This window comes from Micropterus salmoides, unplaced genomic scaffold (genome assembly GCF_014851395.1).
Source record: "Micropterus salmoides isolate LMB-PRFRI ecotype aquatic unplaced genomic scaffold, ASM1485139v1 Ms_hic_scaffold_19, whole genome shotgun sequence".
Lineage (NCBI taxonomy): Eukaryota > Metazoa > Chordata > Actinopteri > Centrarchiformes > Centrarchidae > Micropterus > Micropterus salmoides.
In genome coordinates, this window is record NW_024041039.1 from 14,601,082 (window position 1) to 14,624,739 (window position 23,658).

At 41.0% G+C, this 23,658-nt stretch overlaps 2 protein-coding genes across 10 annotated transcripts; one reads left to right on the forward strand and one right to left on the reverse strand.

The window, feature by feature from the left end:
* Positions 1–207: 207 nt before the first annotated feature.
* On the reverse strand, positions 208–4,735 carry tmem30b (transmembrane protein 30B). 4 transcript variants are annotated; one of them, XM_038728194.1, is made up of 8 exons: positions 4,606–4,722; positions 3,958–4,156; positions 3,542–3,649; positions 3,311–3,418; positions 3,003–3,093; positions 2,762–2,899; positions 2,263–2,469; positions 208–1,328 (listed from the first exon to the last, which is right to left on the reverse strand). In XM_038728194.1, the coding sequence occupies exons 2-8, from the start codon at positions 4,144–4,146 to the stop codon at positions 1,150–1,152; spliced, it is 1,020 nt and encodes a 339-aa protein (XP_038584122.1). In that variant the 5' UTR covers positions 4,147–4,156; positions 4,606–4,722; the 3' UTR covers positions 208–1,149. The 4 variants fall into 4 exon arrangements, with proteins under 4 accessions (XP_038584122.1, XP_038584121.1, XP_038584120.1 ...); XM_038728193.1 differs by lacking the exon at positions 208–1,328 and adding an exon at positions 1,374–1,708 and having other exon boundaries at positions 2,211–2,469; positions 4,717–4,735; XM_038728192.1 differs by lacking the exon at positions 208–1,328 and adding an exon at positions 1,374–1,708 and having other exon boundaries at positions 2,211–2,469; positions 4,602–4,722.
* Positions 4,736–5,012: 277 nt separating this feature from the next.
* On the forward strand, positions 5,013–22,715 carry kdm1a (lysine (K)-specific demethylase 1a). 6 transcript variants are annotated; one of them, XM_038728186.1, is made up of 22 exons: positions 5,029–5,140; positions 5,879–5,930; positions 6,494–6,787; positions 7,593–7,758; positions 8,028–8,173; positions 8,265–8,343; positions 8,453–8,545; positions 8,797–8,903; positions 10,992–11,073; positions 11,457–11,551; positions 14,015–14,032; positions 15,014–15,156; positions 15,309–15,399; positions 16,260–16,394; positions 17,840–17,913; positions 18,514–18,625; positions 18,808–18,940; positions 19,044–19,231; positions 20,319–20,433; positions 20,598–20,725; positions 21,251–21,397; positions 21,760–21,960. In XM_038728186.1, exons 2-22 carry the CDS (start codon positions 5,886–5,888, stop codon positions 21,958–21,960), a joined length of 2,592 nt encoding a protein of 863 aa, XP_038584114.1. In that variant the 5' UTR covers positions 5,029–5,140; positions 5,879–5,885. The 6 variants fall into 6 exon arrangements, with proteins under 6 accessions (XP_038584118.1, XP_038584114.1, XP_038584117.1 ...); XM_038728189.1 differs by having other exon boundaries at positions 5,032–5,140; positions 5,879–5,915; positions 7,590–7,758; XM_038728185.1 differs by having other exon boundaries at positions 5,036–5,140; positions 7,590–7,758; positions 21,760–22,715.
* The last annotated feature ends 943 nt before the right edge of the window (positions 22,716–23,658 follow it).

The following is a 23,658-nucleotide window of genomic DNA, read 5'->3' on the forward strand; positions in this document are numbered from 1 at the left end:
GATGCTGATGAAATACGATTCATTTGGTAATAAATATTGGACATGGTTGTTATCAAGCTTTTGGGGAAGGTCAATGCAGAATATCATCCTAGGTCTTGACCTACTTGACAATTCCATAAAATCCAGCATAGAAATTACATATACATAACATGGCACTGTTGCCTGTGGAATCTAAAAGTCCTAATAAGACCAAGAGGAACGTGAAGCTATGGTTTTGATGTTGTTTTATTAAATAAATAAACATGAAATAAAATCTCAGAGCATAGAAGACAACATGAGTTTGCAAAGGCTGTACACCAGAGATTAACCACATTGACCCCATTATTTCCAAGCTAAGCTACACATCTCACACACATTAAAAGTAACTTTTTCTACAGTATAAATTGGCTAATCAAATCATGTATGGCTTTAATGTAACTACTGGCCTTGAATGAGGAGGCAGCTCATTTTGTAATTATGAATGCAAACATTTAAGTACAGTATAAGAAGCCTGAGAGAAACACCCTGCAAAATCCAAGTATTGTAAAATAAACTAGACTAGCATAAACTGCATAAACAAGAGTACACTAGGGTGTCTGTGTACTTTTGTCCACTAAATATCAGCCTGCGCACACTGCATATTCACAGTGGAGGCCAATAATAAAGTATAGATATATTTACAATAGAATTAACAATATTATGATTTTGGAATTGGCGTTAGCAATGACACTTCCCTAATAATCACTCAAATTTGTGATGACAAGAAAACACTTCTTGCAGCTGATCCACTAGCAATGAATGCTAATTGACTTTGCAGTGCACTCAGGAGAGTCTACCTTCACAGATATGCTTACAGACAAGTACATGTACCCACATTGGCAATCATCCAACAGTGCCTGCAAAGCCAGTTCCTATTTTGCAGTCAATATGGTAACTCCAGTGTCAAGTCCTGCCTCACAAAAATGACACCAGGCTTCTTCTGCACCTTAGAGGACCTTTCATGTCCAGAATAACACATAAAATGTCAGTTCATATGTGGATTCTAGCTGTATACTCCCACTTTTGAGAGCACTGTACTGTGCTTTCATCATCCCATTGAGTAAAAAGGAAAAAAGAAAAAATGTTTATAGGGTAGATAAACCCCCAGCCAACCAGTACATGACCAGGAACTCATTCTTCGTCAGGGAATTTGAATTTAGCATAGACAATGAGCATGACTATGGACATGACAACACACAGTGAACCAGTCACGAGGTAGGCAATGCCCAGGAACTCATTCTTGCCACCCATCCAGGACACGTTGCTAAGTATCACCTTCTTTCCCCCGTTAAAAGTCTGAACGGGATAGTCTGAAGGACAAAATGTTAAGGATATACAGCAAAAATAGAAACACATAAAATAATAGATTAAAAAAAACATGCCAATTCTTTCACTGAATTATTCAAATACTAAACAGTATTACAGGGATACTGTATTAAACAACCGGGGGTTTTGGAAATTTTTACTTTATGTCCACTGTGATTTATTACACAACTATAAGATCATTAGTCTGCGAGTATAGAAAAGAGTATAAAGCAATGGCTGCCTGAAACAATAGAAAAATACATCCAAAAAAATAAAATTGTCTGGTTTGTATTGAAAATGATAAGCAAAAATGTAAAGCATAAATGAGTATATAAAAATGTCTTTGATGTATTTCCATAGGCCTTCAGGTAGATGGCAATCAATCCTGTGAATAAATATTTGCATAGTTCATCTACATATGCCAGAAAATTTGCATGTTTTTTTATCTCATCTCAAGAAACTCCTGAGTCACTCTGCCAGGTGAAAACAGAACTACACCCAACCGGTAAAACAAGTTAGACTAAGCTACTGCTGTTCTAACAGGACAGCAAAAAAATAAAAAATAAAATAAAATCACTGGCTGACCCCTTCAGGTAGATCTGAGGCTAATCTTCTTAAACCACACAAATGTTCTTGTTTAAAGCATACCCCTAGATTATAAGGTTAATTATCCAGACTTATATGCTGTTTTAAAACAAGTAAAAAAGTGTGTAATATGGTAAATTTTTAAAATTGATTTTCGGTGTCTGCTAAGCCTGCATTACAACAAACAAGATGTAAATAGCTGTGCAGTACTAATTTGTGTGATGGAAAAAAGATTAATTAGCAGAAATGTGAGTAATTTCTGATCGCTTTTGAGGACTCTAAACAAACACAGCTGTACATACCTCCAAGCATCATCCTTAAAATCCTCCCAAAATCTGTAATGTGTAAGGATACTGTAGGCAATTTCAAGGGAGTAGTTTCCAGGTGGCAGACCATTTGCATAAGTACTCTGATCAATTCGTCGATACAGCTTTCTGAAATTTGGCAGGGCTGCCCTCCTCATCCACACCAGGAAATCTTGATTGGTGAAGCCATTGTTAGAAGGGTCTGAGGGGTCCAAATCGTAAGCAGCCTTGGACCAAAATATGGGCTTAACAGTATCTGGAATGAAGTAAAGCTTTTAATCAGTTATCATGATTTTCAAACATGAACAATATGCTATTTATTATTATTACTACTTCACCTAAAGGACACCCTTTTGCCCACTATTTATTGCACTTAAACAAGTTACTCCTCTCATTGTCTCAAACTCCCTTCAATACAACTCCTTTACCACTTTGTAAAACTGATCAATTTTAAGCAGACTGGGAACCCCTCATTAAACACAATCTACATCCTAACACTACAAACAGAATAGACAGCAGGTTACAGTAAATTACACCAAAGATACTACCGTTGAATGCGTTTTTCAGAGGTGTGACCGTGGGGTTTCTGTACTTGATGTTGTAGTCTGTCCACCAAGCAATCCCTTTTCCATCAAAGGGAACCAGAGTCTTTGACCCATTGACATACTGAAACAGTGTGAAGGTGTCTTTAAAGAAGAAAACAAAAACAAAGCAAGAATTAATGTTCTTAACACATTAAATAAATGTCATTCCAAATTCATTACAGTCATTTAAAATGTCCTTATGTACCATTGAACATGCTGTTTGCTATAGATCCACACGGTACAATTGGTTTGTTGCTGCTGTCATACATATAGGGAGCACAGGAGTTACTCGGTGACTTCAAGAGAGAGAGAAAGAGAGAGAGAGAGACAACATGAAGTACTATTAGTAGGTAATATAACCTTTGCCCATATATTTAATCTTGGTGATAACAAGTCAGTTTGTACTCAACTAATCATATCTCATATAAGTGTTTTTATTTCAATTGAGATCATATAGATTTGGTTTTTCTTTGAGTTTTTTTTCCCTCCCAATATCCCAAGTTCTTAACTCACAGTAAAGTAACTCAGGTCTCCAGACAGCTGGTTATCATCTTTGGACACGCCATACTTTCTGTAGTTCTGGAAGTAGTTGGACAAACCATAATAAAAGAACACTGGCCCCTGTGGAGGAAAAACGAGTCACAAAAGCACAGCCATGGGTCAGAGGCAGGAGCAGAGCTCAATTTAAATAAAACATACTGTTTGCATGTGTGTGAATGTGTTTGTGCAAAGCTCCAATGCAACCTGAAATAGACTGTCAATGTAGAAGTCCACCTTGCACACACAGTTCTTGACATCTGGGTTAGAGCACATGAAGCATGGTGAGGTTTGGTTAGTGCCAGTGTAGTCGATCTGTGTAAGAAAGAAGAAGAAAGATTATTAATTATTGATGGCTACAACACCTGTCTCATAGTGTTACTGACACCTGCATCTTTAAACTCAAGAAAATGATATCTCTCACAAGTGACAAGTCTGTAAGCAGATAGCGGTTTTGGACCTTACACTATTTTCTTTCTCTCTGCACTGAAAACACAGAGTTTTGTTCATTTCAACCCATCAAACACATTTTCTACAGTCACTCTTCCTCTCTTTTGGTTGGTGACCCTCAATTATCAGCGTGAAACCAGACTGATTTGTATGTCCAGGGGTCACAGTCATACCTCCAACACTGTGATGCTCTGTGAAGTGACGAGGAGAGCGACGCCAATGCCAATGAAGACCAGGCCAATGAGGACAAACCCTGGGATGACAATGCCAGCAGAGAGCATGGGCTGCCATGCCGGAAGCCTCTGCTGGGTGAAAGCAGTGTTGTCAGGCCGATTTTGTGACTCCTTCTTTTGCTTCACCATTTTCTCGATTCTGTTGGATAGATTGTTAATCAGCAATCATTAATGGTTTTTAATAATATACTCTGAACCTTACAAGTGTATTATATAATAGCCATGCCAAACAAAAACACTCCCTATATGAGCCTTAACTTCCCTGCTCTGATATTTAAAGACCTCCCTGTTTCTGTCTGTTTACGTGTCTACTCTCACAATGAGTTTTATAATGTAAGACGTTCTAGAGAGCTGCAACAGGTATTATATCTTATTTACAACACATTATATGCACACCACAAACCTAAAAGGCTTCATATCACACACAGAAATCAACTTAACTACCAGCAACACCCAGATTAGTCGGAAAAAAAAAGCATAGAAAGGACCTCACTTTCGCTCATTTTCAAACTCGCTGGTAAAGAGAAACGGTAGAAGTGAGGCACAAACATATATTCACGAATAAATATTAGGTGCTAACTTACTTACACGCAGTCAGCTCAAAATGGAGAAACAAAAGACTCAACAAAACATCGGTGCTGCTTTCCTAGATAGTAGGCGCGACGGAAAAGCTCACCTTTACCTGTCTACCCCGCTCACCTTTCTTGCCCATCCTGTTTCGTTTTTTTATTTTTTTACAGTCTGACGTCAGTTTGTTTGCTGCGATGGGATCAGTTTTGTCGGTTCTCCACACGGAAGATAAACGGGGCGGAAACGCTACATCCTGATCAGCAACAAAATGCAACTTCATCACAAATTCTTTTAACTTTGATACCTAAAAATAATTTCCCGATGTGTTTGAAAAGCATTGTGCACGACTAAACGTAAACTTAAATAAAAGATCCATTGTAGCAGTGTGGAGTAATAAATCCCCACCTTCTTTTGGATTGACGGTTAGTTTGACCAATCGTTTCGCTGAGTGGTGTTAACTAACATGTTCGATCCACCAATCACGAAAGAGTTCATTGAAAGGAGACCCTGCGACTGTGCCGTCTTTGTGTTGACATCTTTGGAGGACTGAGAGGTAATATTAATATTTTCAACATTAATGCAGACCTTTATTTCCTAAAACAATGCTCCCTGATCCATTGTCAGTTTATCAGTGCAGATCCTTTTCTTTTTTTCGCTAGATCGCACCTGTTCCTGTGCCACTATTGGTGCTAGCCAGTCTCATTGTTAGCGGCGTTAGCTAACGCAGTATAATTTTGTAAGATACATTTGAAAGGAAATACATTTAGAAGCGTTTCAAACATATGTTTGCAGAACAGCTAGAGTTGCACTTATATTAAAGGAACATGATAGTATATCCATATCTGTTATAGACAAGTTGCTGACAAGAACAAAGCTACCGTTAGCTAGCGCAAGCTAAACATTGATAGCAATACCGTTCTGCTGCTAGCTTTGCTACTAGCAAACGTTAATCCATTTGGTCAAGATAGCAATCAACTACTAACGGCCTCTGCACAACACAGTTTTTTGACTAACAGCTGTTTGTTTCAAATGAACTAATCAAGTACCAGGTTTCGTACATACGGACACGCGTTCATCTACTTCAGGTTTTCTGAATTGGATAACTTATTAAAAGCGCTGATAAACAAGTGGGCAGCAGTGAAATACGTTTTATCTGATTGCCTTGTAATCTTCAGTGGATATTTGATAGCGGGTTTTTAAAAAAAATGTTTAGCTAATGTGAAAGGCCAACCTTTATCATTCAGTTGGTCCTGTTCGTAACCATATTTCTGGTTCTGTCTTCATTTCTTAGTGTTTGAATGGATATTACCAGGTGCACGGACAAATGGGTAAAACAAGACAAGGTTACTATAACCACGGAACCCTCATTTCATAAACCATGACATTCATGTACAGTTAACATTACTTAAATCACCCAGTGATACAGACTGTGACATTTTTGGGTTGAAGCATTTCCCAAAGCCCGAAAGTATTTGGTGGTTGTTAGCCTTTTGTAGCAGGTGCATTCCCTGCCCCCAACAGCAAAGTGACCATTTGACCTCGCGGTTTTAAGCGAATTTCTAATAGGAGTTAATTTGTTTAAAAACCAATGGAAAGTGAGTGAAATAACCATTTGGCATATATTATTTAGGTTTTACATTTAAACTAATAATAGTTATACATTTCAGTGAACATAGTGCCATAACAAATGGCACAAACAGTTGTTTGTTTTCAGCACGCACAACCCACACTTCATCATGTTCATATTTTCTTTTAGGAGTTTTTGTAATTTTTATTTCATACTGGTTTGAACATTCAAATTTCAACCATTTCATGTATAAAAAAAAACAACAATAGATTATAACATGGGCAGTTGAATGTTTCACTTCAGTGGGTTTCATCTCATTTCTGTTCACCGTTTGTTCAGGAGAGGCCTCCAACATCCTCCATAATGCTGTCTAGCAAAAAGTCAGACGCTGGCTCCTCTTCCTCCTCCTCATCGTCTACTGCAGGAGCAGCAGGAGGTGATAGAGTCCCTGTTTCTGATGCCCAGACTGGTCCGTCAGCCTCAGCTGCAGGCACTATGGATGCAAAGAAGAAGGAGAGGTCGTCCCCTAGTGGGGAACCTGGAGGAGCCCCTTTGCCCCACCAAGCAGGCTCTGGGGGGGCAGACCAAGATTCAGCTGAAGTTCGCAGGACAAGTCGTCGCAAGCGAGCAAAAGTAAACATTTTAGGGTTTAGTTTCCTCCCTGTGTACTCAGGGAGGAAAGAATGCTGCCAAAAATGAAAGGATGGGTGAACATTTATTTCAAAAATTATATCTATTTTATTTTATGACCATTTGTTTGATTGAAAAGATCAATACATGAAGTGCAATATTGATCTGTACCTTAAGTCCACATGTTCTCCCCTGCATGTGTGTCCTAGTGGAAATTACACACACAAGTATTTTCTCATAGGGCTAGGCAATAAAACAATTATCGTCATATAATTTTCCTCAATAACAATATAACAAATATCCAATAAATGTTTGATTAAATTCATTTGAATCATGAATGAATTGGCACCTAATTTTTCTATAAAGATATTTATTTTGTTGAGGAAAAGGGACCGAACATTTTTTTACTTTACTCATGCATATTTGTTGAAAAAAAGATTCTATGATAATTGTCTTGAATGTTCTACCTCAGATTTGTTAAGTAATCCACTGTTATGTTTTCACCATAAATTAACCATCTGGTTTCTTGAACGTTCACTCAGGAGCAAAAATCAGCCTTTAAACTTGAAAGAAATAAGGATTTGGTGTTTATTATCAATATTGAATGATTTGAAATATTTTATCCTGATAAAAAATTTTGCAATATCACCCAGCCCTATTTTCTCATAGTCTTTGCATCGTGATGTTCATGGTATTTGTTTGTTACTCCCATAAAGGTTTTTGGCGGTTTTAAGCGACGTGGGAGTGCTCCAACCAATCCGAGGTAATGCTGGTTTTAATGATGCTTTTATTGTGCCTACTGTTGCAGGTGGAGTACCGCGAGATGGACGAGAGCCTGGCCAATCTGTCGGAAGACGAATATTACTCTGAGGAGGAGAGGAATGCCAAGGCTGAGAAAGAGAGGAAGCAGGTCATCCCTCCTCCGGCTCCACCGGTAGAGGAGGAGAATGACAGTGAACCAGAGGAACCATCTGGTGAGTCTGGAACTTTGATGATGTTTGATAAAGTTTCAGACTCATCACATCAAAGCAGCGAAATGAAACTTTTTGTTGAGGAAATAAAATGCCTCATTTAAAGCTCTGGTTAAAAGCCTGAGATTTTATTTATACAGGAATGCAGAGATTGTTCTTTACTAACAACAAGGCAAACAGTCTGATAATTCATGTGTTTGATTTCAGTTTGGAACTCATTGCACATAAATGCTCTTTCTTTCGGTCTTAAATTGGTCCTAAATGACACTTAGTGCTGTTATTAGGTGTGGAAGGAGCTGCCTTCCAGAGCCGTCTTCCGCATGATCGTATGACATCTCAGGAGGCTGCCTGCTTCCCTGACATCATCAGCGGTCCCCAGCAGACTCAGAAAGTCTTCCTCTACATCCGCAACCGCACAGTAAGTGCCAAAGTCAACACATTACGTTGTGTTCAAAAACTAAGCACTATGGAATCATTCTTTTAAACATATTCATATTAACCTCATTCAGCTCCAACTGTGGCTGGACAACCCTAAGATCCAATTGACCTTTGAGGCTACAGCACAGCAGCTTGAAGCTCCATACAACAGTGAGACATTTAATTAAACATAATTTTTTCCTTCATTTTATTGTCTTTATTTTTTGAAAAAGATTGCGGTCATACAGAATTTGAGATTTATGTGTTTTTGTTCTCTTAGGCGATGCTGTGCTGGTCCACAGGATACACAGCTACTTAGAAAGGCATGGACTCATTAACTTTGGCATTTACAAGAGGGTCAAGCCTTTACCCAGTAAGTTCACTTCATTCAGTGCACTGGTAAAATAACAGTAGCCATATGTTGGTACAATTCATGTATTCTACAGTCCACTTGGTTGGAAGGCAAACATGTCTTCCCCGCCAAAAAAGAACAAAATCAGGTCTATGAAAGTGGTTGTTGAATATTAGGAATATACTAGCTATTCTGGCTTGTAGACAAAAGCATTTAGAGACATTGACCTTGGAAGGGTCAGTGGTGTAACGCTATCCTGCTTGTTGTTGCAGCTAAGAAGACCGGAAAGGTTATAGTCATTGGTGGAGGTGTGTCTGGCCTAGCTGCAGCCAGGCAGCTGCAGAGCTTCGGGATGGATGTTACAGTATTGGAGGCCAGGGTAGGTCACCAACAGGGTTTCTGTTAATCTGTTATTTCAGGTATATTTGTGATTTTGTCCCTTGTTTTGAACCAGCTATTAGTATAAATAACTTTATGATTGTCAAACATTTGCTGTATTTTTTTGTAGTAGTAATAATAATAGCATTGTGAGATTAGTGCCACCCTATATACATGTCAAATATACAGTATACCTATATTGTGTTGGGGTTTGGATGATAACAAATGGAATGACTTAAGGCCCATTTATACTCCCTGCGTAGGGTCCACGTGCGCACGTACGCCGTAGGCTACGCGCGTAGGGTCCACGCGCGTAGGGTCCACGTGCGTAGGGTCCACGTGCGCACGTACGACCGTAGGCTACGCGCGTAGGGTCCACGTGCGCACGTACGACCGTAGGCTACGCGCGTAGCCATGCATTTATACTTGTGCATAGGTGTGTCCGTCATTCTGCAATTACACCCCCAAACGCTAGTCGGCAGTAGCGCTACAGCGTCCACTGTGTTGATTTTTGCCGGCCGAGCAGGCTAACTTCCGGTCGGTCTAGCACTCCACTAATGTAAATGGGGGTAAAATTGTATATGTGCGGCTGGTGTAGCGTTTTCAAATGTTACCGACCGAATGGATCACATTCTGATAGCGAAACGAGTCATTTCGTTCGGGTTGCGACGGTCAAATAGATTGATTCACTGTGTTACAGCCGCCGTTTTGGCCACTAGTAAATGGTACTTTAAAGCGTGTAAAAACTTCAAACCATGTAAAAACCACACAAATATGTTGTCAATATGTAATCACCACTACTCCTGCTAAATCCTTCCATTTTCACAATCTTTCCCGAGTATACAACCAGACCAGCCATATAAAGGCTTATGTATATAATTACTATCATTATCTAAGTGCTCATTCATACAGTAGCCTAACGTCCCTATCCATGAGTAAAATATTAATATCAAATTTGCTGTAAATATACTGAAGTAATAAGCTTGACACACTATATGAATAAACACACTCTTATTAAAAATTCAACCAATTTAATAATACTCTGGATCAAGCCACCAAGTTATTAAAAGAACTCCAGCACAGAGAGAGGAACAGAGAAATAAACACACAAATGCAGCAGTTTGGCAGTTCTGGACGTAGAATGGGCCACATCAGGTCCAGATTCTGCAGACAGAGAAACACACGAGCACATCGTTCTGAAACACTGCAGGTTGTTCACCAGTCAGGAGCTGTGAAACAACAGCACGGCTCTGTTAGTAAATAAAAAGGAAAAGTTACATTGCGTTCTCTGGCGGACCTGGATCAGCTGTTAGCAGTTTACAGGGCTAACGCTAACATTGCTACGTTGCTGTGTTTTAATGTTTTAATGACCGGGTCTGTTTGTTTTGGAGAGGAGACGACCTCGGAGGTAATTCGGCTCCAGGTAGAACCCTGTCAGGTCTCTGAAGTGGAGCGGACCCAGAACAACTCTCATCAGCTGATAGCTGTAATGTCAAACACTAGCAGGACTAAAGTTATGGTGCGGCTGTGTTAAAACTATAACTTAGCACAACATCACTGCGCTGTAATAACGTTATGCTTTATAAAATGTCACATAATTAACAAAATAGCTATATAATGTCAGTCCAGTGACTGTTACCTGACAGCCGACCTGCCTCTCATTCTCCGGCGCTGGCAGTCACTCAGCCTGCCGAGTGAACGAAAGACTGAGGAGGACCCATGTGAGCGGTGAACGAGTCGTTCATTCCTGCTCCACAGTAGCTGTCACATGACAAATGAACGACTCAGACCCAGAGACCCACAGTTGAGTCGTGAAATAATCAATTCTGTTTCCTGTGCTGACGGAGCCCTTGCAGCTGACGTATGACGAGTGAATGTAAGAGTCCAAGATCCTTCACGCATGCGTGAAAATGAACGGATCACTCACTGAGACAACCCGTTCCTCCCGAGTCATACACACGATTAGGTCTTATGAACAAAATGTTCTTTGAACGACACAACACTAGTAATATTGCATGTTTGTAATTGCCACAAGTTTACTATGTCACTGTAGAAAGTTAGAAGGTTTTTACATAATTTCTCCATGCAGGACCGTGTTGGAGGCAGAGTGGCCACATTTAGGAAGGGCAACTATGTTGCTGATCTGGGAGCCATGGTGGTGACAGGGCTGGGTGAGATTTAGATCCAGTTTATTCTTTTTTTTTTTTTTTTTTTTTTTTTTTAAATCTGAATATCAAAGTCAGAAGTGTTTACATTTTCATTCCATGCTAGAGCTACATCACATGTTTTTAGTAGTATAATAGTAGTAGACCTCCTGAAACGATTTAGCTTGTATGATTAGACAGAACACTCTTGCACTTGTCTCTAATGACACATGATTTGAGGTTGTTGCTTTTAACAAAGTCAGATTATAGTCTTCTCCTCTTAGATTCTGCAGTCACTAACATCAACATGTAGAGGGTGCTGTTGTCCATGTTTGTGTTGTGTCATCCTCAATCGTGTGTGTGTGTGTGTGTGTGTGTGTGTGTGTGTGTGTGTGTGTGTGCTTGTTCAGGAGGGAATCCCATGGCAGTGATCAGTAAGCAGGTTAATATGGAGCTGGCCAAGATCAAACAGAAGTGTCCACTGTATGAAGCCAATGGCCAGGCTGTGAGTATAATGAAATATAGTTTACAGTAAATTAACCTGCCTCTTGTCCATTATCCTGCCATACCCAAGCTCCTTGGGGTATTCCCATTTAAAAGAGGTGGTATTGTGCTCATTTTCAGGTTCAAAATCTTATTTAGGAGTTGTACCAGAACAGGTTTACATGGTTTAATTTTCAAAAAGCACCATATTTTTCCTCATACTGCACATTGCTGCAGCTCCTCTCCACCCTGTGTGTTGTACGCACCGCTCTTGAGCTACAGAGTGATGATTTTTACTTTTACAAAATTTTTGTTGGGAGTTGCACATGCACAGTTCCCAGGTAAGGACTACTAGCCAATCAGAAGCAGAGAAGGGCAGGTCGTAAGAAACAAGGTAGTGTGATCCAAATCAAAGACGCTTCAGACTGCGACCGTAGCCTAGCAGATGGTATAAGTTACTCAAGTCCACAACATCATTGTTCCACATCTTACCATCAGGACTAAACGTTGAACTGTTTCCGGTGACGATCTAACGTTATGCTGCCTTGCCGAAAAATGCTACCATAGCGCAAATCGATAATCTACTCGGCCCTGCTCTGTTTTCCGTTGCAGATAGTACCCAGAGATAGTACGTAGCTTGTCATCATAGCGACGCCACACACAACTGCCGCAACGTAATGTTCAATGCGACACACACACCAGCGATCCACACAGCTTTCTCTTTTTTAAGTTAAAACGTTTCAACATTACTCAGAATGTAAAGACAGATAAGCGGTATGAAAACCTTTCAGCTGTGTTTTCCTCTTCCGTTGTTGCTGCAGCGGTCCGTGTGACGGCGGGAGCAGAGGGCTCTGTGAGCGGGCAGCTGGCCGGCCTCACGCTCCTCCCGCGGCTTGGCACAGGCTTCCCCCACAGCCACTTGCGGAGCTCCTCAACTCCAGAAATATTCAAGCACGTTTTTGTTCCGCCATCACTTCTCGTAAAACTGTCAATATTTGAAATCAACACAGCTGATTTCTCACCTCAAAACTTCTCAGAAGTGGATTTAGTGATGAAATTCCATATGAAAACTGTAAAATATAAAACTTTCTGTTGCTGGCCTCTGTCTGGCGCACGCAATGATGATGCAGTGAATAGTGAATATTCTCTCTGACCAATCAGCATTCTGTCGTGTTTTCACGTTATGTTTTAGTATCCCCTCAGCTCGCTTGGAACCTCCACAGAGGTGAGGTGATATGAAAAAAAAGTACCTGGAAGCAGGTACAGGTACAACATTTCTACAATGGAAACCCAAACAAAGTCGAGCCAAAGGGCCTCCACTCAGACTAGCTTGGTTTGAGGGCGTGCCTGACCCTGCGCAAGCTGCTTGGCAAGCTTTATGACGTGTTTTCATTGTGATGTCACAAATAAAGAAAGTGAAGGACTGGACTACATATGAGCTGTTTTCAAGCGGTTCAGAGCAGAGCTTTCTGTGGGAGATGGGAACTCCCTTTGGGCTGGACTTTGGGCTTTTTCACTTTGCAAACCTGTTACATGCACAAAAAAGATATATAACTCAATAAAGGAGAGGGAAAAGGCCTAAAAGCACAATACCACCTCTTTAAACAAGTCGAATCCTGAGATACCTTGTGAGTGATTCAGTTGTTATTTGGAAAGATCCCAGGTTTTATCGTAAAGCCAAGAAATCACTTGTGAGATGGCAAAAGGCTAATGGCAGCATGGATGTGATCAGCTGATGCCTGAAAAATATCTGCCTGCTTCAGTCATACTAACATTTTTAGCTCAACATTAGGTTAAGTTCACTTACAAACCGCCATTAACGCGTGTGTAGCTACAGCTGCATTGGATATGTGTATCCACATTAGATTTTTGAAACCAGGACCTTGTGGTGTTTATTTCCTTCAACAGAAGATGTTTATGGATGCACAATGGTTCCCTCTTGGCATGGAAGCGCCCTGTGTCTGGGGGTTTATAGCTGTTTTCGAAGCCTGTTGTTGTCCTGAGGCAGGGATCTGGCTTTTTGTGAGCCACAAAAACACAGTGAATGGTGGATTCATTTAACTGCTTGTCTTTGCGTGTCATCAACAACAGCTCCAGTTCCTTTCCGAACAGAGCAGAACAGAAAACAGATATAGCTTCATGTAATTAAATTGGAAACAAACAGTGTTTTTCCCCCCTCATTTTTGTTCTGTCCGTCAAGTGGCAGCAACAGTAGTAGGATGTTTAGGTTCATATTCAGGGCACTTCCACTTTAGCAGAGACTAGCCAGCAGGGCTCTTGAGGCATCCACATTATACATGTGTAACTGGTTTCCTCTTTCGCAGGAAAAGGCGAATTTAAATGTACATGTTTTACTTTTGTGCAAACCTGTTTGAGGTTAAAGTTGTGTTTACCTAATATGTTCTCTCTCTCTCTCTCTCCCCCTCAACCCTGCCCCTTGTCTTCTCAACCCCTTCCATGTTTATCTTTTGGTGAACTTCTAAAGGGTGAACGGTGCACAAGTGTATGTATTGGTTTATTTACGTAATATCTTCCTTAACCAATTCTTAATCACTTTTAAAAGTGAACATTTCAGCTCCATCCATTTAAATTTTACTTTGTGTAACTCATCATTTTTCACCCATGTAGGAGATGAAGAGAGAAACAAATGAGCAGCTCGTGTTAAACCTTCATCTTTTAGAAAAGGAATTACAAAATAAAAGTGACATTTTTTTATTAAAGGGAAGAGCCGCACAATAACAAGTTTGTTCATGTACTGCAGTTCTGTTTAGATTTCTGAAGTATTTTCAGAAGTTGCAAACAACATGTATATTTTTATTGTGGTAATACATGCACAGTAATACATTATGATTTTAATAATAAGAGAACTTTCCAATATTAATGATACCTTATCTCATGTAGAGGCTACTGTACAAATAATCAAATAACACCACTGACAAGAGTCTGACTAGATGTAGGTTGTAGAGATAAGGATTTGTAGTGAAATACACTCTATTCAAATTGGTGGAATATACTAAAATTAAAAGCCCAATCCATGATTGATGTACAGCACCCCCCCCCTTCAGATGGTCGGAGTAGAGCTTGTGCTGCAGACCAATCATGGGTTGAGACTTGAAATGTCTGGTTTATCCTAGCATGATGTTTATATTGAGTGAGTTTGGAAGCATGCTTTAAGTCTCTTACTGGGAAAGTGTCTTTGAGGGGCATGGACAGCATCATTTATGCTTCTTCTGCTTATATCAGTGACTTAAATGCATGACCAAGTAGTTTAGTAGGATATGGAGTGATGTATAAATTATATTAAAACAAAACATGATCAAGCTTATTGTACCACTTCTAATCATTTTTGTGCCTTTAACTTTAGTTGGCATGCTTTTCCTACTGTTTATGGAAAAATACACTCAAATATAGATTCCATCACTGCTGGCGTTAGTGTGACTGATGATCCAATGTCCTTGTTTTGTGGTTGCGTGTGTGTATCCAGGTGCCAAAGGAAAAAGATGAGATGGTGGAGCAAGAGTTCAACAGATTGCTGGAGGCCACCTCCTACCTCAGCCACCAGCTGGACTTCAACTTCCTCAACAACAAACCTGTTTCTCTGGGACAGGCCCTGGAAGTGGTCATACAGTGAGTATGGTGTACTATACATGAACTCACACAAGGGGAGATGGTGACAGATGTGTCCTTCACACGTGTACCCAAAGAATAGATGTATACAGATACACACAAACACTTATAATCATAATCGTGTGTGTGTGTGTGTGTGTGTGTGTGTGTAGGCTGCAGGAGAAGCATGTAAAAGATGAGCAGATAGAACACTGGAAGAAGATCGTAAAGACTCAGGAAGATCTCAGGGATCTTCTCAACAAGGTGAGCACAAGTAAAGCTTCCTAAACAGATTTCATAATGCCATCAACTTTGTGGTGGCAGAATTTCCTCCCAGCGCCACAAGACTTAGCTTGCAAACCCAGTAGTAAAGAAACTGTGCTTAAAGACAGTAGAGACTACTGATGATCGAGATGATGAGAGGGTTAATACCACTCTCAAATATGAAGCCACAGCCAGCAGCCGATTAGCATAAAGACTGGAAGCAGTGGGACAGCTAGTCTTGTAAACTAGCACCACTAAATGTCACTAATTTTAACTGTAATTTACTGCCACCACAATGTTGATTTGGTTTTACTGTGGAGTTGTGCATTGGAACTTTTTTCACAGTCATGACAGAACACCAGGCTAGCTTCATATTGAGCGTGTTGAGTGGTATCTAGAAAACAGTGTCATTTCCTAAAATGTTGAATTATTCCTTTAAGACTACTTAAAGGGAAACCTTGGCAAGTGGTGAAGGCATTTTAATTTTCCACTTGTTTTGTCATTTTGGTATGAAAAAAAGAAGGACCAGAAATCAGACTGTCAACACTTAATTGCTGTAAAAAAGTCCTGCTCAGATTTGGCAAACATCTGTCAGCGGTGTTGTCAGTTACATTTGCTTGATTGATTCTCTAAGAGAGTTAATAGATGGGGTGCCCTTCCAGGTTTATTACTGACAAACTGATTGCAGTCTGAAAGTGCCATTATGGTAAAAGAAGCATGCTTAAGATTTCAATTTCAGGTTAAAAAAATCATGCAGGGAAGGCAGAGAAGCACTTGCAAGTTGACCTGAAGTAAAGTGCTAAACCCTGCTCTTTCCTCTCCCCCTGTTTTCCCTCTCCTTTTTATTTTGCCCTTTTTAGATGGTGACCACTAAGGAACGGGTTAAGGAGCTCCATCAGCAGTATAAAGAGGCCAGTGAAGTCAAACCACCCAGAGATATCACAGCTGAGTTCCTGGTGAAGAGCAAGCACCGCGACCTCACCGCGCTCTGCAAAGTGAGCTCAAACACTGTTTCAGAACAAGAAAGAGGAATGTCATCATCAAAAAATCTGACGAGCGACATAGAAAGTTACAATAGACTTACATCTCCTTACACTTACCTACAGATATTTACAAGCTGCAGGCAGTTATCTAGACTGGTTGTTGTCCAGAAGAGATTCCTATGTGACACTTTCATTACTTCCTCAAGTCCGTTGCACCAGGCAGAAATCAGGCTGCAGGACTTAAAAATACTTTTAGTCAAAGCAGTTAAGTTTAAATACTATTTCCAAGTGTGTTTGTGGTGTAGTGGGTATTACATAGCGTCTGTGTTTTCAGTTGCTTTAGCTTGAACTACTTTGAAGCAATATTAGCTTTCCTGGGTTGACTATTAAGTGTACCTGCAGGTCAAAAGGTCGACCACCACAGTTTGCAAGACAGAAACGTTTGTACTTGTTCTGAATAATTAAGGCTTGCAAAGATCAAACAATTTGTAATAGTATTATAAGGCAGCAGTACTAGCATGTAAAATGGATATTTTATGGACTACTAAGGTCAGGGTGGATGCCTCACAGAATGTTAATGCCATGCAATCCAAGTAAACCAGACAAGCTGTGTTTAAGTGGTTTAATGCCTTGGTAGGATGTATTATTAGAGTCAATGCTGCTGTTTTATTTTTGGTTCAGATAAATCACCTCCACTGCTGCTATGTGTGTATTTTAGAAGGAGGTTTTAGTTGGTTTAAACACAGCTGGTGTCTGAACTGGATTTGTCTGCTACCCATCCGCTGTCTGAGAAACCACTTCAAGGCCTTGAATCACTGTCTGACTGTCTTTATGTCTGCGGATATACACACACATTTTCAGCAAGACAGGATGAGCATTTAAGAGAGCGTGTGTGTGTGTGTGTGTGTGTGTGTGTGTGTGTTTGTCACATGCATGACTGCACCATATAACAAGATTTTAAAGCCAGTGAGAGGATAGCTATGTCAGGATATTTTTGCTGGGACATTTCCCAGTATTCTTGCCATTTTTCGTGTTTTCCCAGGTCATCTTGCTAGCTTGGAGGCACTATTAGGACGTTTGACTCAGTGTAGCTGTGTCCTGGGGCGGTAGGTGGTATTACCAGAATGTGCGCTGCTGCTATATTGGGTTCTATTGTGGTGAACTGATGAACAGGTTGAGTCAGCCCTTTCTGTCGAGACTGCATGTCCTTTCTACATGACCTGAAACCCTCAGGGTGTGTACCTTGTACACACACGCACATGCATGCGACACACGCTCACTTAGTTAAAGACATCACCAGCTCCTAAAGTCTGACACCAGTTAAGCTTGCTGTGAAATATCATCATTGAGTCTTATTTGTAATAGTTAATAAATGAATAGTATCAATATTTTCCAGCAGTGATACTATATGGATGTAATGAACATGTGTGTACATCGCCTTGCTATCTGCCTTGTAGGAATATGATGAGTTGGTAGAGATGCAGGTCAAGCTGGAGGAGAAGCTGCAGGAGTTGGAGGCCAATCCACCCAGGTAACCAATCCTTCAGCATGTTTCAGCATCATCTCCTCAACTGCTACTCCTTCTCTGCACCGGGACAACTTACCAGATGTTAAACAGTAGAGAGGGATAAGGGTGAATTGTTTACACACACATTAAGTAATTTATCAGAAATTCAATTCAATACATCCCTGATCCGACATGGCCACAAAGCAATTATTTGAATCCAGCTAGGAACAAAGGCAGGAGCAGCTTGTTCTGTGCTCTGGTTTGAAACAACCCCTTTGTGATGTAACTATGCAGATCTCCACAAGCCGCCTTTTATTAATTGGAGCTATCCAGGATAAGTATGCTCGACGGCCTATGTGAAAATAATCAGTCCGTTAATGATTATAAATAAGAATTGCTTGTTGGAGCCCTGCAGCCCTTAGCAACAGATGTTTACCTGTGCATGTCCTGTGGCAATTTTAAGATTTTGTTTTTTAGTTTTCCGTTAATGCTGTGTTCAAATATGCATTATTACGTTATTGCTCTGTTGAGTTAAACTTGTGCATGAGTAAACCTGTCCCCATGATGTCTGAATAGCTGTCAGGATCCATTACCATGTCTCTTTCCTTTACTTCTTTCCCATAGTGATGTTTACCTGTCATCCAGGGATCGGCAGATCCTAGACTGGCACTTTGCCAACTTGGAATTTGCCAACGCCACGCCCCTCTCCACCCTTTCTCTCAAGCACTGGGATCAGGTATATACATGTAGACATTTTGAAATGTTATAACTGTGTGATACTGATTGTCCGTTCTTGCAGTGCAAAGTGCGTAAAAAGTTATTGCTAGATTTAACTATGAGACACTTCTGCCATTCTGTTTTGTTACATTAGGAGGTTTATTGGGTCAGGTTTGTATCAGGTTGTTAATTTATCCACAGGATGATGACTTTGAGTTCACTGGCAGCCACCTGACAGTAAGGAATGGTTACTCTTGTGTTCCTGTGGCCCTGGCTGAAGGCTTGGACATCAAACTAAACACAGCAGTGCGGCAGGTTCGATACACAGCCTCTGGTACGTGCACAGAGCCACGTGTGTCTTTTACCGCTTTTGGCCACGAGTTCCACTGTAGATCTCATAACTAATGTGCAATGTGTCTTATCTGTTCATTCTCCAGGTTGTGAGGTGATAGCAGTCAACACTCGCTCCACAACCCAGACCTTCATATACAAGTGTGATGCTGTGCTGTGCACCCTGCCTCTTGGTGTGTTGAAGCAGCAGCCCCCTGCTGTGCAGTTTGTTCCCCCGCTGCCTGAGTGGAAGACATCTGCTATACAGAGAATGGGCTTTGGCAACCTCAACAAGGTTGTATTTCTAAATAAGCATACTGTGCTTGCTTCCTTCTATCCTGTTATCATTAACCAGTTCACCAAACTACACAATCTCATTCTGATTCGTCCAGATTCTAGATGTTGACCAGCTGTTTGATATAGTCAAGATGGTCCCTAAGTAGTCTGATGTTTACATGGGAGGCTCTACTCCGTACAGGATAATGTGTGCCAAGTATGGCCTGCCACACTTTGTGCAAACCAGCGCAAAGTCTCCAGTCTTGAAATAAGTTGTCATGTTCACGTCCGGTCTTAAATCATGTAGTGTGTTTCTGGCAAGATGGAGGATGTGGTCCCTTCGAGAGCCCTCCTGCTACTGTTTCTGCTGCAGTGTCATTATGCCAGGAAGTTGACCTTCAGTGGTAGAGGGCCAAAAAAAGTATTTGAGTGTGTTCCTTGCAGGTTCATATATCATTGTCCAAGTCCGCAGCATCCAGAATGAACACATCCCCTTCCTCCTTCCTGTTGTTGTTGTTGTTGTTGTCCCCATAAATCACAATAGTGATTAGTACCAAGCTCAGACGACAGGGAATTCCCTCCTTTTCGCTAAACCGCCTAGGTGATGATGTTTTATCTATCCTACATCTGAGCTCTGATGTAGAATGGAGGGTGGGATTAAAAGGGTGGCATGGACAGTGTGTTTGCTAAGTATAGGAGTGGAGAGGCAGTCAGAGCCTGTTTGCGTGGGAATGAATAATGCTTTTTGCCAGTGTGTTCGTAATCCGATCAGAGTGCTCATTCTGCATCACTTCTGACCCACCAGCTCTCCTGTGCACTCTCTCTCTCTGTTGCTGAGCATCATCTGCAGCAGGGTAGTTTTAACTCCTAATTCTACTGCAGCACAGAGAGAGAATACTGCATTATTATGCAATCTGAGCTGCAGCTAATGCTGTATCTCCAGCAGAGGGCGCCCCACCATTCACACAGTGATAACTATGAAGCAATGCCAGTAAATGTGCTGATCCTGAGATGAACTTCACAGGCAGTTAAGCTCTTGATTAAAATAAGCACTTTGATTGTTGTATGACTGTTTGTTTTTATTTTGTGTTCCTCCCCGTCTGAAGGTGGTGTTGTGTTTTGACCGCGTATTCTGGGATCCCAGCGTCAACCTGTTTGGTCATGTTGGCTCCACCACAGCAAGTCGAGGCGAACTCTTCCTCTTCTGGAACCTCTACAAAGGTGACAAAGATCCCTTTTACTTTCACACTGTTGTTGTAGATACTTTGACGCAGAGCTATGTGGTACTGAGATATATTTCATGTTCATATATAATGTCATATACATGCCCTTCTCTGATAGATCCATAAAACGCATCTGTAACAAACTGCCTTTCCTCTTTTCAGCCCCGATCCTACTTGCTCTGATGGCTGGTGAGGCCGCTGGCATCATGGAGAACATCAGCGATGACGTGATTGTCGGACGCTGCCTGGCCATTCTCAAAGGAATATTTGGAAGCAGCGCCGTACCGCAGGTACACGACTCTCCCACTTTGCTGATATTTTCAGTGCTGACATTTGTTTGTCCATATTTCACCACTTTCATCTTGATTACTTCTTTAACTTCCACATACCAGATAGTTTATTCCTCTCACAATATTTATATAATTTGACATAGCTGGCAGTTGTGTTCATTTACAACTTCGTTATGTTTGTTGTTTACAGAAAAGTAGTGGTGGATTGTATTTTTTAAGCTCCATCATTAGTTTTATTTCTCTGGTTTTTCCATTACTGTAAGTGGAATGTCAACTTAATTCCTGAATTGACCCCCATAACCAGCACGACTTTACACAGCGAGCATATGTGAAAGGCACTCATAAGTGGAGTCGTATCCAAACCACTCGTCATTATAAATCATTTGCTTATGGTTTCAAATGGGATAAAATCATATGCATGGAAGCCAGCGTTGGAACTGTTTGCCAACCAGCTGTTTACAGGTCCCTCCGATATCATCATGGAAACTCCTGAAAAGTATGTCTTGTTGTTTGTTGTCATGGCAGCCAAAGGAAACTGTGGTCACTCGTTGGCGTGCAGACCCCTGGGCGCGGGGCTCCTACTCGTACGTCGCAGCAGGTTCTTCGGGTAACGACTATGACCTTATGGCACAACCCATCACACCTGGCCCTGCTATACCGGGAGCCTCACAAGTAAGCACACAAACTACTAAAGAATCGTGTGTGTGTGTGTGTGTGTGTGTGTGTGTGTGTGTGTGTGTGTGTGTGTGTGTAAGCGAGAGAAAGCAGGGAGAGAAGGCATCCCGGGCCTGACCACGATATTTAACCAAACCAAAGCAGAGTAGTTTATTCTCCACACAGATGTTTTTTGTGCTCTTTTGAAGTTTGCATGCTGATTGATGTGAACAAGTCATATTTATGCGTTGACTGATGAGTTCTGGCAGTTTACTACCGCACTTTTTCCTGTCTCATCAGTCCCCCTATTTTCTTATAATTCCTTATTATGTTGGGACAATCCAACATCGATCTCACTGTGGTTTTCCTTTTCCTCTCAGCCGGTCCCTCGTCTCTTCTTCTCTGGGGAGCACACTATCAGAAATTACCCTGCTACAGTCCATGGCGCCCTGCTCAGCGGGCTCCGTGAGGCTGGACGCATTGCAGATCAGTTCCTGGGTGCCATGTACACGCTTCCCCGACAGGCCACTCCCACAGCCGCCAGCAACCCTCAGCAGGCTCAGCCCACCCCCAGTGTCTGAAATTGCCTCTCCCAGTTCCTGCCAACTCCAGACTGTCAGACAAACTACTGCATTTTTGAGAAAAATACATGTAGTAATGACTTGAGGATTTATTTTCTGGCTTTAGGTATGATGTGAGATTCCATAACTGGAGCATTTCAGTTCCTCAGACTTTTATTTTGGGATGTTCGTGACTGTACACATTTCCAGCAAAATGTGGAGACAGATGTAACCCACTACAGAGACTGTGCTATGCTAAAGAATGAGGAATCAATCCCAATTTTATTACATAGTAATGTAATAAGTCATCTAAGACTTTATAAATATGTGACTTCCCAGTCTTAAAAACAGAAGCATGGCATTATGTTTGGTACTCAGAGCGATTCAGTGTATTTGATTCCATGCGAAGCATGTTTGCAAAATCCAGTGTCTATTTATGTGCCCCCGTCTAAATACTAAATGTACACACAACCTAAAACCAGACATCGTATATCTGTTTATCTCTTTCCCCCTGGTGTCGTTCCAGAGGGCTTGTCTTGGTGGTCTTAAGGCTTAAAAACGTTGCTATGGACTGTAGCTGTATGCCTCCTAAATGTACTTTCTATTATTGAGGTTGCAGAGTGTAGTGAAAATAGTTCGTATTAAAAGCTGAAAAGACAGATGTTGAACGAATTGTGAATGTTTTTGTTTCCATTGCAAGTATTTTATTATGGTTGTCATCACATACTTTTTTTATATTGTTGATTTGTTTTGTTATTAAAAGAAGAAAGAGATTACATCTTGAAATCTCAGCGTTTTTCTTCTTGAAAATGAAAAGGGTGGGTATGCAGACTTAATTTTTCAGATTTTAAACATAGAACAAAGTGTTTTATGTCCTGTTGTTACCTGCAGATGTGTAGTTTTTGTACTTGTACATACATGTACAAAAGTACCATAGCTGCTTATTTGACCCCCCAATGACCCTCCTTCATTGCAAGTCTGGCTGCTTTCCTGTGTGTGTGTGTGTGTGTGTGTGTGTGTGAGTGAGGGAGTGATGAGGGTCCCTGGCAGCAGCTCCACATAGTGGGGGATCTGATGAATGAGGGAGCAGATTAAAATGGTCAACCATGAGCTATGAGCTTTTCTGTGGAGTTGTATTTCAGGGCTCTGTGCCCCTCTGTTTCCATGCACTCTTGAGCGTCACAGGCCTTGTTTCCCCCCAGAGATGCGGTTATTATTATCGTGACCAAAGGAGATGTTTGATGTAACAACAGTAATTTGAGCTGGGGTTTTGGACTGGAGCACTCGGGTATTTTCACCTCCCTGGTAAACCATAAGCTCAGAGCAGTGTTTAACTGTTGACTGGTGAGGTTATTTTTCATAATAGCCTCAAGCCCACATCAACTGATTATTTGAATGAGAGGCAGAGACAGCTAGTTATAAAAATCCTTTGGATGAGAGACCACAGCATGTCTGAGCACATCTCATATGATTCATAGGTGTGGGGTGGAATGTATACAGGTACAAACACCTCCCACATGCTGTTATGTGTATTTTGGACATTATCCATAATAATCAGATATGTAGAAATACAGAAATGACATATGCACTGTATAATTGTTTCAGCTTATGTGAGTATAGTGTTTTAGCCATGCTAGCGGATGGCTCTAGGCATGGCCATGTCAGTCAGTCCACAACTTTCACCCAGACTGAAATATCTTAAATGCTATTTCATGGATT

Excerpts from the sequence above, each read along its gene's own strand:
- tmem30b (XM_038728193.1), bottom strand. The coding sequence starts at position 4,146 with ATGGTGAAGCAAAAGAAGGAGTCACAAAATCGGCCTGACAACACTGCT. Across the intron at positions 3,650-3,957 it reads AGAGCATCACAGTGTTGGAG|ATCGACTACACTGGCACTAA; the intron begins GTATGACTGTGA and ends TTTCTTACACAG. Across the intron at positions 2,900-3,002 it reads AGCAAACAGCATGTTCAATG|ACACCTTCACACTGTTTCAG; the intron begins GTACATAAGGAC and ends TCTTCTTTAAAG.
- kdm1a (XM_038728185.1), top strand. The coding sequence starts at position 5,886 with ATGGATATTACCAGGTGCACGGACAAATGGGTAAAACAAGACAAG. Across the intron at positions 8,904-10,991 it reads TTACAGTATTGGAGGCCAGG|GACCGTGTTGGAGGCAGAGT; the intron begins GTAGGTCACCAA and ends TTCTCCATGCAG. Across the intron at positions 20,726-21,250 it reads GAAGCAGCGCCGTACCGCAG|CCAAAGGAAACTGTGGTCAC; the intron begins GTACACGACTCT and ends TTGTCATGGCAG.